Source organism: Balaenoptera borealis (assembly GCF_965194805.1).
Source record: "Balaenoptera borealis genome assembly, chromosome: 15".
Lineage (NCBI taxonomy): Eukaryota > Metazoa > Chordata > Mammalia > Artiodactyla > Balaenopteridae > Balaenoptera > Balaenoptera borealis.
Window position 1 is genome coordinate 78837809 of NC_138871.1, and position 13463 is coordinate 78851271.

A 13463-nucleotide genomic window follows, 5' to 3' on the forward strand; every position below is an offset into this window, starting at 1 on the left:
GCCGAGAAAGCTCTCTGTCTGCTCAGCCCAGGGCACACAGAGTCGGCTGGAGGAAAGGGCAGCGCGATTCTACAGGAGGGGCCCCAGCTTTGGAGTTGGAGCTGAACTCACTGGCTGCTAACGAGCCAGCCACGTGCCCGCAGCTAATCATGTGGCTTTACACCATTTAGCTGTCCTAAACCTTTGTTTCCTCATCCTCAAAATGGGACTGATAAATCCACCTCCAGGGGCGCTTAGGAGGATTACATGAAATTATGAGTGTGAAAACTGACCACAACATAGTAGACGCACACAAATTGTGGTTCCCTATCCAAGCACCAGAAATAACTTAATCTTGAGCTACGCTTGAGCCAACTGCTTTTAACTGCTTTGTAGAAGAGTTAGGGACCCGGTCCAGCTAGCTCTCCTCCCCACTCGGGAGGCGACTTCACTGGGGATTACTGCGGAGTGGAACGCTGATGTGCTGCTGCCTCTCCTGGTGACGGCCTGCCGGGGCCGCAGGTGGTGACGGTAAGACAAGGCCCTGGGCCAGAGGCCCACTCCCAGGAAGCTGTCACCCTCTCCAGGCTTTCCAAATGCCTCCCCACTGGGAAGGACCTTAGGAGTCCTGAGGGCAAGCCCACCTAGTAGTTGAGTTGGTGGCTTTCCAGAATTTTTTGAAAGTAAAGACAGGACCTCCTAACCCATCCACAGTATTTTGTCCCCAGGGCAACCAAAATTACTCAAGCTATTTATAAACCATGCTTAAAGCTTGAGCTTGAAAAAATCAAAAGCCAAGCACATTTGGGTTCCACTCTCTTTAAAATGGCAAGGAAAATACCAGTTGGTCTAGACGCTGATGAAAGGCTGAACACTCCCTTTCCCATATTATTATCCTCTCTAATTCTCTTCCCCCGACACATGAAACACCACACACACACACACACACACACACACAGGAACAAAAAAACGTACATCTGCACACACATACACGCTCATATGAACACCTGTACATGCCCAGGGTGGAATCCCTTGAAGAAAATCTTGATATTATTCAACATTTTCTTGTTTCTCCTGTAAGGCACCAACAAGAAATACATCAGAAGTAGATGAAGATCTGTATACATAGGATGACATTTTAGCAACTGTTCCCCACTGTCACCCACCACCCCCAATGACAAGTTATACTTATTTTGCAGTTATAAAAAGATTAATCAGAAATAAAGTTAGATTCCTTCTTTGCACTATGGACAAAAATAAATTGCATGTATATTAAAGATCCACATATAAATATTAAAATATTTGAAAAATCAAAATATTTGGATAGCCTTGGAACTGGGAGAAGTTAAGCAAAGGGAAGAAACACATAAGCTATTAAAAAAAAGAGGAGAGATTTGATCATATACAAATGAAAAGCTTCAAAGAACAAAAGATATCAGAATCTAAATCATAAATATAAGATACCATACACAAAGATGATAACAAAATGAGAGACTGGGAGGAAAATTTTCAATACATATAGTGTGCAAAGAAATCTCCCAAATTCTTAACAAGAAGATAAATAACCCAATAGAAAAATGGCAAAGAACATACATGGGAGAGTTATAGAAGAACCAAAATGAACAATAGTCACAAAAAATTTTTAAAAGATGAGCCATCTCAAATTGTACATAGGGAAATTAAAATTAACACAAGAACAGCATAACCCTTTTTTAATCCATTGAAAATTTCAGAAGATTGATGATATCCAGGGACATCGTGGACCAGCTGCTTCTGTCCCATAATGTTGGGGGAGGGTAAACAACTACAAACTTTTCTACGCCTAACTGTATTTATTTAAATTTACAATGTGCAAGCACACAACTCTGATCCAGGAATTCCATTTCTGGGAAATTTTCAGGCTAATGATAATATCAGTGGCTAAAGCTAGTTGTCCGTGATGTTTGTTAACAGCAGTTTTTGGTAATAAAAAACTGAAAACAACCTAAATTTCATTCAAAAGGTGATTAATTAAACAAATTATGTTTAGCATAGCATACCTGTGTTATGGAACATTGTTTGAACCTCTACTTTCCACTATATTTTTCACGTGTGACTTAGGGCAAGTCTGTGCTTCAATTTCCTCATCTATAAAATCAAGGAAATAATGGTACTTACAACACAGATTTATTTGTGTTAAACTGGAAGGACTTTTACTATATATTGCTAAGTAAAAAAAAAGCAATTTTCAGAATTCAAGGTATTCTTAAAAAATGTATATACACCTATATTTATTTGTATACGTTTGTATCAGCAAAGGAAAGAAAGTGGAGAAGTTATATATTAAATTGTGAACACATCTACTGCCTTTGTAATCTGTTATTAAAAACAAGAAAAATAACCAGTAGAAAAAATGACAGGAGACAATTCACCAAAAAAAAAATGCAGCTGGTTAATAACAATTGGGAGAAAAATTCAGCCCTAAAAATGCCTACTAGTTTTTGAGAAACTCCTTAATTCAAAGCCTCCATTTCAATGACATGTGCCATCAAATCAGCCAAGCTGAGGGTGCTACAGTCACCACCCTAAGATGAGGTACTGTGAAGAGGGGGGTGTGTTTGTGTGGGCGTGCATGTGAGGTGATTTGGGGGGTGTAGGAGGAGGAGATACGGATAAAGAAATAAATCCCTTTGGAGGGGTTAGATATAGACTTGAGTTCTAATCCTGACCCTTTCACTTATCTCTAGACTCAAACTAGTCTCCTATTCTTTCTGGGCCAATCTCTTCATTTGAGAAATGAGTAAGTGAAGGGATTCAATGAGGTCATATTCACACCCGGCCTGGCTCAGGGAGCGCCCACCCTCCCAGCTCTATTCAAGCCCCGGCTGTGATGCTGAGTCTTCCTCTTTTTCCTCCTCCTTCCAACCCCCTCATTCTCTGGCTCCAAGAGCCTATAAAGCCTCCTTTTCTTTCCCTTAAGAGAGAAGGGGCTGGTCTTTAAACTCTCCACTCTGTCTTAATGTAGCCTGTCTGCCTGTGAGTTTCTATATCCCATGACACTAATTTCTTCCGCATTTAAGTGATTTTGTTCCCTGCAAAAGCAAAGGCCTGATTTTAGTCACACACACACACACACACACACACACACACGCACACAAACAAAATAAAACAGGAGCACTGTAGCCCTTTACTTGACACTAATCTTTCTAAATAAGAATCCAGGTGTCACCCTGGATCCCGTACAAAATACAGGTTTAGTTAGCAACAGAAAGAAAGCTCCCCCCCAAAAATGGCAGGAGAAGATTAATTGTAACAATTTTACGCAATTGAAAAAATACATTTGAAATCATTGACCCTTAAAAATACCTTGAATAGACAGAAAAGGGCAAAGCCAACTGTCTCTTTGCAAAGGGCAAGTCTCTTGAGAAATGGTGGGAAAACTGGAAGCAAAGGTACCTGCTGTCTGGCAGTTAAGTGTTCTGGTGGTCCTGACTAGTCCAGTGGGAATTCCCTTAGAGCTTTTCAGACAACAAGGTCACCACGCTCACTGTATAAAGATAACCAGGTACTGTTGTGCCGTGAGGTGGTCCAGGTCTTTAAAGCTGCTCTGCCCCCGCCCAGGGGGCTGGGTGGTAAGTCCCTGAGTCCCTGGGCCGAGCTCAAGTGCTCTGGGGCCGAGGCTCTCGCCCGCTGTTGAGAAGGTCTGTGAGTTCTCCGATGTACTTGATGGTGTACTTCAACGTCTGGATCTTGGTGAGCGGCTGGCCCCTTTGGCTGTAGACGGGTGGCAGGTAATTCCGGAGGGTGTGCAGGGCATCAGCCAAGGTCCTCATCCGGAGCTTCTCCCTCTCGCTGGCCTTCCGTCTCCGCTGAACGGACATCCTGACTTTGGTGCCCTTCTGGGTTTTGGGGCCACCAGCGCCCTGCAGATAGGCAGGCTGGAAAGCTAACACATCATAACCCACCTCCACCAGGCCGCCAGTCCCAAGGCCGCTGCAGGCATCGCTGCCCCCATTGTTGGCACCTCCGTGCCCACGGGACAGCCCAGCCACAGCCGGACAAGGAGAAGAAGAATAGGACTCCATCGATGGGGCCGGAGAGAGGCTCTGGGTGGGAGAGGCCTGGGTCAGCTCAAAGGGCCCTGCCCTGTCTTTCCAGTCCCAGGAGGACAGCAGGCCAGGGCTGTCGGAGGAGCCCAGGCCGTCTTCGAGGCTGAGGAAGGTCTCACGCAGGTTGTCCATGCCTGCGACACAACTGCAGAGAGAACGACTCCCTGGCAAGTGAGAAGGAAAGTTCTGCCGCCCGGCCAGGGCAGAGGTCTCTTTTATGATGGTCGGGGAGAAGTGATGAAGTGGGAAAGAGGGCCGGGTAGAGGGAGTTCAAAGGAGAAACCAAGGACCAAGATGGAAAATGAACTCTTCAGGTGTCACTTTCTCCTCATTGATAATTAGCATCTTCCAGCTAAAATGTCTTTAAACAGAAAGGCCTCTGAGAGAAGAAAAAAGGAATTATCTTGTTGTAACTAAACCAATTAAAGCTGCATAACTAGACTTAACATCGTCCTGTGGAACTCATTAATGAGGGAGCGAAGAAAAACAAACCTAGGGCAATCTGCAGCAAGGAAGTGGTGGTGAGGGGCCTGGTGGAGAGGAGCAGAGTGCCCCAGAGGGGCCACGACCGCTTAGATATTTCGGAGCAGATGGGGTGCAGTGTTGGAGAAGCGGTGTGGTCTGGGGACAAGGTAACCCCTCTGAGCTTGGATTCTTCATTTGTCAAATGCAGACAACAGCTCTTACTTCATGGGGCTCTTGGGAGGAGGGAACACAGGCAAACCTTGGATGCCCGTTTCCTCCTTTCCTTCCTCTTTAGCAAATTTCCTTGGGTTTTGCAGAGTGCAGACAAGCCCCCAGCACTCCTACATTGAGAATGACAAAAGCCGGCAGCTCCAGTAAACCCAGAGCCTCAATGAGCAGGAAATATCCTTCGAGAAGCTTAAAGCCTTAGCTTTAACTGAGCAGTTTGGGATTCCCCCCCCCCCCCACCCCAGCAAACAGACACGGGGAAACAGAAAGCTCCTTTAGGGCAGGGAGTTTGGAAAATACCTGGCATTTAGCCTTCTGAAGGTCTTTTTAAAATCCAGCTGCAGAGTCACACCTTGTTTTTTGAAATGTATAGAGGAAGTGTGAAATTAACTCGGGAGCCTGTTTTCCCCACCATAGCTCCAAATGCCACTGAATGTGTTAAGTTGGATGGTCCTGCTACTTTGCTTCACTTCCTAATGCTCTGAGAGATAGACCCTGTGCTTTGGAAAGGGGGTCTCAGATTCCCCATTTGTCCCACAGATGTAACTGATTCTCTGTGCAACTAATTCTACAAGTTCGTATGAACATCAGAATCACAGTGAGTTACATTTCATATTAATGTGCCCTTTAACATGGTTATTAAAGTCCCTTTGCAGTTATCGAAAAGAAATGTCAATGGCATAATTAGAACATTTGTGGTATTTTTTAATTAGCTTGGCTCAGGGGGAAAAAATCCTCAAGCAGGTCATCTGTGGAAGAATGCTCTTAATTTGGCCATTTACTAAAAGACCCTAAGCCATATCTTGAAGAATAATAACGTTAATGAAACATAATAAATGTAATAAATGACTTCTCCTTTCCCTTCTCCTCTTTCTCTCCCTTCAACTCTTATTGGAAAGCCTAGAATCTGTTGATTCTATTCAAGGAATTTTATATATTGTTATAAATAACCTTTATCTAAAAAAGAACAAAGCACACTTTACAAATAAAAATACTGAGGCTCTAAGAGGTTGAGAGACTCAGTAGAGATTTTCCTGGTAGGAAGTGGTAGTGCCACTAGGAAGTGGTTGACCCAAGATCCCTCCTAAGACCCCAAAGCCCACCTTTAGAAAAAAACCTCTTTGGTTTCGGTAGAGGCAGGTGACGTGACTGCGACTCGGAGAGAGGGGTACTCTCAGTAGACCTCAGGTGGATGTGGTGGTCCCCGTCACCGTGGGCTTTCAGGCCTTATATTCTAAACCACGTAAGACCATTTCCGCTTCCAGACGCCATCATATTTTTCCCTCTCTAAAGCTTCTTTCTAAAATTGCTGATTTCTTAAACTTCTATTTTCAGAAATTTCATTTTCTAAATGAGACAATATCTGTCAAATCCTTGGTATACATAGACACTTAATAAATGTAGGTTTTGTTCTCGTTGTTACTGTATGCGCACGGTCAAATTAACCAGTACCAGCACGACTGACTGGGTTCTGACTCCTCTCTCCCCTGACCCTGGTCACCCAGAAAACCTGCTCTTACAACAAGGAAAGCTGCCTGGCTTCCATGCTTGTCAATGTAGACTCTCACTCTGGTAAGAAACAAACCAGAATCAGACTTGCATTTCCCCTGCAATGAAGCATTTCTACCCTCAGAGGAAAATGGAGGCACAGGACAGCCTAACACTGTTAGCATTCGAAGGCCTGTAGCTGAGCCCATGCTAGTTGGTGCTTTTTTATCTGCATGGAGGACCAGGCCACAGAAAGCGGACAAGACTAAACTGGACCCAGTAAAGCCTAGTTGACAGTGTGGAGTAGCAGGAAGTGAGCTAGAGCTCACCTCCTTTAGAGCAAATGACTCACCCCCTCAGGGCCTGAGAATTTTAATTTGTAAAAGGAGGATAATAACATCTGTTCTACTTTGCAAAGAGCACCTGTAAAATGAGGAGTGTAGACCAGAGGATCATTAAACCCCCTTCCAGCTTTAAAATGCGATGAAACACATTACTGTGTGAACATGGTACTTGATCGAAAGTAACCCATGATCACACCCATGAAGGGACTTAGAGACTACTGAGTCCATCCTTTTATTTGCATTCTGGAGATGACAATGACTTGCTCAGTGTCACACCAAAAGGCTGTGGCAAAGATGGGAATAGAAAAGCCAAAGTTGCCTGACTCCCAGATCTGTCATTTTTCTTCCCTTGAAGCTAATACAGATTAAGTGATAGATAAGCTTTCATATCAGTCAGAATGCATAGTTCCCACAGTACTGAGTTATTGGAATAAATATTTTAATATGAACTTAAATGTCATTCATTCAAAAAACATTTATAAGCTATTGTGACTATGATTGCAACACATTAAAAAGAAGTCTCCAACCCCAAGGCATATTCCTAAGAGGACTTTAAAATTTCTTGGTCCTCTTTTCCAAAGAGTAACATACGGGTACAGATTGTCTCAGCTTTCAAATCCCAGGTTGTTACGGTAAACTTTTCACTGTAGTTATACCCATAGAGAAGGACCCAGGACTTGCTGCACAGATTAATGAGTGGTTTGGTGCCTAATTTTCAGAATGACAAGCTTCTAAGGGAATGACAGCCATGGCCCCAGTAACAGTCATGACAGAGGCATGGACAACTGGGCATATCACACTAGCCAGAGGTGAAGAATCAACTGGAAACAGGAGGCAATAGACTGCTTCAATGCTTGAGTCTGAAACTACCAATGGTCCCATAGCACTGCTAGCCCATAAGGCATCTCGGCACCAAGTTAGGAAAATGCAGAGCTTGGACCTATTTCAGCCCCACTGACCTCTGGCCAAGCACCTCTGTGCAGGGCTCAACTCCACAAATGGTGGCCCGGGGAGCCCTCTGTGGTGTGCCTCCTTTGCAATATTAGCATTTTTTAGTACTTTAGTGGCTGTTCAGACATTGGTGGACAGATGGAATGTGGTACTATCACAAGAATGCAGCCATTGGAGTCAGACTAACCTTACATTGGCTCCTGAGTCATTGTGACCTTGGACGTGTTAATGCATTTCTCTTAGCTTCAGCTTTTGTCTGTAGAATTGAAATACTAATACTGACCTCATAGAGACCACACCTTCACCTTGTGTACACATGGTATGCTGTATGTATGCCAAAAAAGCTTAAAACTGCGCTCAGTCAATTCTTGATTGCTTGAGTCAAGGGAAGTAAGAGCCACAATACATGTAGTCACAAATGCATCTCTCCCATTTTCTTTGACCTCAAGTCACCTCTGCTTAGAAATCAAAATTCCCTCCTTCAAATGCAACCTGATAGATGATAGATAGGTAGATAGATAGATAGATAGATAGATAGACAGACAGACAGATAGGTAGATAATTTTAGATGAAACCAGTTTAGACAGAGTTCTTTACCAAAGAGCAATGGTTACCCTGGGTGGGTGGTCAGAGTCAATCAGCCTCCGGTGCTGATTGAAGATGCATTATCTAATAAAGGGATGCATTACCTATAGATAATTTAGAAACAATGATAAAGCTGACTAAAAGTTGGTCTGTGTTTTATTACCGCTATGTAGTGTCAATTCCAAACAATGACAATAATAAAACGACTACTCCGTGCTGGGGTTGCCCACTTCCACCACAACCCCATCCTTGGTACCACTGCCAAAGAGAACTTTAAATTTAGCCCAGCAGTTTGGAACTGTGACTCAGGGCACCTGAACCCTATTCCTCTTTCTGACCCTACTCTACTGTGGAACATTGAGTGACTCATTCATTTATGGACCTTGCCTCCCTTGTGTGAAAATTTGGACCGTCCTATACACCTTGTTGCTAGAAATTTAAGAAGATTGAAAACTGAAGCTTGCCTTTGGAAAATGTAAAGGGCTATAGGAATATGTTATGATATTTTCAAGATTAACAAAAATAACTACTTTACCTATAAAATCAATATTGCCATGCTCCGTAACAGCAGATAAATCAACATGGACAATGGCACTTTAAAGCCTATCTCCTGAGAAATAGTGCTGTCACCAGACCCTGGAGAAGCAGCAAGGCGGAGGGTCTGTTTCCCTTGTGACTTCCTGGATCCCCGTACACATGAGGCAGTCTGTGTGAGCTGTTTGCTCAAGGCAGAGGGAAGGGTCAGATGGATTGCAACCTCCCAGGATGCTGCAGAAAAGCCTTCAATAAATAAGAATCTGGTCAGTAACCAAAAAAAATCTAAGCCTGGAGTCTAGTTAAAATGAGAGTTACTCTGTTGAATTCCTGTTGTGTGCAGAGAATGAGATTCATCTATTTTATTTTACTTTTTAATTTTTGGCCACTCCAAGAGGCTTGCAGGACCCCAGTTTCCCAACCAGGGATCAAACCCGTGCCCTTTGCATTGAAAGCGTGGAGTCTTAGCCACCGGACCACCAGGGAATTCCCTACACTCATCTGTTTTAGATTCACTAGTTCATCTTAATTTTCATAGCAATTTGGTAGGGTAGAGGTTATAAACCACCCTCTAAAGATGAGGAAGCCCAGGTTCAGAAAGAGACCCAGCAAACACAGCAAGAAGATAGAAAAGGCAGGGTGCAACCTAAGGGCACAAATGCCAAGTCCCAGGCTCCTTCCACTACACACACTGCCTCCCAGAAGAAGTCATCCATGTAATGTAGTCACGGGGGGCATCTACAAGATGCAAGGCTTGGCTCACATCCCATCTCCTCAGTTCTTAGAAATTTTCCCTTCTCTGATGGACAGACAGTACAAAGCTTTGACCCCATTCATTCACCACTAATACTTAGTGCCTGATGTTCTAGTTATCTAGTCACATAAGTCTAACTTACTTTTCCAATCACATTGCCGTTCCTTGAAGGTATGGATGATTATTTTGCAAGGTCTTAGCATGGTACAAGGAGCTGAGAAGGAATCATGGATTAGCCTGTGAGTTTTAATTTGCTACATGCTGCATACCAAGTACTGCACTGGGTGCGGAGGACAGAAAGTTAAATTAAAAAGCTTCTTCTCTTTGTGTTGCTGAGAGTATTGAGGGTGGAGATAGAGAAGTAAAAATACTTATAAAACCATGTGTAAGTGCTATGATAAATTGAATCATAGGGCACCACCTGCACAACTGTATGTGGCAGCCCTGGGAGCCCTCTGTGTCCCCATTGCAATATTAGTACCTGTAGTACTTCAGTGGCTGTCCAAACACTGGTGGATGGCTAGAAAGTGATATTAGAGTCAAGAGGAGAGCCATCGGAGGCAGACTAAACCTGGGTCAAATCTTAGAAATAGTTGTACACAGATGAGGTCACGGTAAAGAATCTGGAGGGCTTTCTGCAAGGTATGACGTCTGCAGCCTTGCTTTTTAAGTAACATTCCTGTGGGTTCTTAAAAGGCTGTTCCTTTAAAAGTGGAGCCCTTTTAACAAGGTGAAAGTTTGGAGGAGAGAATTCTAGCCATTGCTTGACGGTTAGACCTAGCAAGAATTGTGCAAGAAACTACCAGTCATTCCATGGTCCCAGGGGGTCAACTGGAGCTGGAGAGGAGAGCCTTGTTCATAATGATAAGGCACTTGGAGTTTACCTTGTAGATGACAGGAGCTTCTAGTCATCACCATGAGATTTAAGCAGAGGCCGGATCTGGCCAGCAGAACCCTGGAGCCATCACTCCAGCTGCTTGTGGAGGACGTGTTTGAGTGGAACATGCCTGGAGGCCAAGGCTGCACCAGGTCTTATTCTAGGTGCTTAACAGAGGTTAATTCACATTAATCCTCGAAACAACCCTATGAAGTATGTGCCATGATCATCACCAATCCTCTTTTACTAATATTAGAAATTGAGGCACAATTTGCAGCACCACGGATGGACCTCGAGATTATCGTACTAAAGCGAAGTAAGTCAGAAAGACAAATACCATACGATATCACTTATATGTGGGATCTGAAATATGACACAAATGAACATATCTACGAAAACAGAAACATTCACAGATATAGAGAACAGACTTGTGGTTGCCAAGGAGGAGGGGAGTGGGGGAGAGAAGGGTTGGGAGTGTGGGATTAGCAGAAGCAAACTATTATATATAGCATGGATAAACAACAAGGTCCTCCTGTGTAGCCCAACATCCTGTGATAAACCGTAATGGAAAAGAATATGAAAAAAAATACATATATGTATAACTGAATCACTTTGCTGTACAGCAGAAATTAACACAACATTGTAATCAACTATACTTCAATAGCATATTTTTTTCAAAAAAGAAATTGAGGCACAGAGGGATTAAGTAATTTGCCCGAACCCCACACCTAATGACTGGTAGCCCTAAGATTCGAGCCTAAGCAGGCTGCCTCGGGTCCAGACTTTTAACCACGGGCCAAAACACCTGAGAAGAATTAGAGGCATCAGCATGATGGTCCCTGTAGTGCTCTTGAAGCCAGAACTCAAGCTTGAACTTCGACTCTGTAAATACGAGAAGCCTGATTGATTGGTACCATTCAATCATGTAAACAGTACATACAGGGCGCCTGAGATCGGCGCTGTAGGGGCTAAAAACACAAAGTAGGTTTAGACTTGCTGTCCTTACTCCTAAATTAGATGTTAACATAAGATAGGCGCTCCTCTCTGCCATGTTAGTGAACAGGCATAATTCTTACAGTCTAAAAGGAGTGTCATGCGTGCGTGCGTGTGTGTGTGTGTGTGAAGCACTCCCTTTCTTGGCCATACACACTTATCCCAGTGATGAAACAATAATAATAAACGTATTTAGTGCTAAGTGCTTTGTATGGTTTATTCCATTTAAATCTTACAAAAAATCCTTTAAAGAAAAAACTGGGGCTTAGAGAAGTTGAAAAAGTTGCCCAAAGTCACAAGATTAACCCGTGGAGGAGACACAGTCAAGACCCAGGCAGTCTGACTCTGGAGCATCAAGCTCCAGGGAGTGATTTTATATCTTGAGGGAAGAGGTAGGTGAGGGAGGGTTTTGGAAGTCCCCTTGGAGCCTGTTGTAAGGTTTGCCACTGTTTTCCAACTTTGGGTTTGCAGTTCCAAAATAAAGGCCTCTGTCACCCCATACCACTTTCTACTTAGACTTAGGCCACAAAATTATCTTTATCAAGCAGGTAAGGGTGATATTTAGACATATTTTCCTATAATTGAAATTTTTAGAAAGAATTTTTTTGTATAGATAAAACACTTTTATGTATATACGTCAATCACAGCAGTAATAACACCATTTTTTCTAAAGCTAGTTATGTTTTTTAAGAGATGTTTTTCTTTTGTAAGTCACCAATGTCTTTTTTATTTTTATCTATTTATTTAAATTTATTTATTTTACTTATTTATTTTTGGCTCTGTTGGGTCTTCATTGCTGTGCGCGGGCTTCTCTAGTTGCGGCGAGCGGGGGCTCCTCTTAGTTGCGGTGCGTGGGCTTCTCATTGCGGTGGCTTCTCTTGTTGTGGAACACGGGCTCTAGGCGCGCAGGATTCAGCAGTTGTGGCTCGCGGGCTTAGTTGCTCCGCGGCGTATGGGATCTTCCCGGACCAGGGCTCGAACTCGTGTCCTCTGCATTGGCAAGCGGATTCTTAACCACTGAGCCACCAAGGAAGTCCAATAACACCTTTTTTGAAGACTTACAACACTTACTCTGTGCTAGGTGCTAAAAATGAGGGCTTTGCCTACACTCTCACGTAATCCTTGATACAATCCAGTAAAGTAGGCATCATCCTCAGTTTACAAGAGAGGATGCAAAGCTCAGATGCTCAGGACCTCGCCCAAGGTTCACAGGACACAGCGTCCCCTTTGGAGGCCCAGGCTTACCCAACACCTGTGCAGCAGACACCCCAGAGCCACAGCCCAGTCACGCGGCCACTTCCAGCCCTCACTGCCTCTAGCCCTGTGCTTGGCACGCCGACACTCATTGGGCCCTGGTTTCAAAAGCTGTCCTTGGCCTTTGGGGTCCACACACTCCCCCGACCTTTGTATAACCCGCAGTCCCTTATCCTAGCCACACTCCCACAGAACCCCACTGCCCAAGCTAGCTCCTGGCCTTCTTGCTGGCAAGGGACACAGACAGTGCTTGAACACAGTTGGGACTAAGTTAAAAACCTGGACCGTTTGCCCTGTCACACAACCTCAGCACCCAGCTCACACTTAGATAATAGATACTTCTCATGGGGCAGAGGGTGTATGATGTGTGTGTGTGTGTGTGTGTGTGTGTGTGTGTGTCTGGGTGTGTGTTTAAAGAAAACACTTAAGTGCAATGTGATATCTTCCTATGTCCTTGAGCTGGTAAAGAGAAATAAAAGTAGCAGTTTCCTAGTTGGTTACTGACACAGCCTCCTGCGCTGTGAAGCCCGTGAGGGTTCTAGCGAAGCCAGTGGTGGTTCCTCCCAGCATCGCTTTCACGTCACTGCCATCATTATCTCTACAAACTAGGAAAATAATAAAAGTTTTTGGCTCTCATGATTTGAGTCTGAGGCTCATTGGAAAGCCAAAGAGTAATCTTTTTGTTTTCGTCCCCTTAAAAATAAATTGCAAAACATTGTGCATTGTGCACATAGATGACTTTCACCAGCTGAGTATTTAAACTAGGACAAAATAGCAGAAAAAAAAAAATAGGAATGAAATCATATGGCTTACTTCATAGGAGAGATGAGAGACAGAAGATAAATATGCTAAACTGTAGAAATCCTTTAGGACAGAAAGAGAAAACCCTTGCGGACTTCTCAAGCAGTTCCTGAGGAGGATTA

General features: G+C 43.7%; 1 protein-coding gene across 1 annotated transcript; it reads right to left on the bottom strand.

Annotated features, from left to right (window-relative positions):
• Positions 1–264: 264 nt before the first annotated feature.
• On the bottom strand, positions 265–13243 carry MSGN1 (mesogenin 1). Its single transcript, XM_082356463.1, has one exon. The coding sequence runs from the start codon at positions 4197–4199 to the stop codon at positions 3618–3620; it is 582 nt and encodes a 193-aa protein (XP_082212589.1). The 5' UTR covers positions 4200–13243; the 3' UTR covers positions 265–3617.
• Positions 13244–13463: the final 220 nt, after the last annotated feature.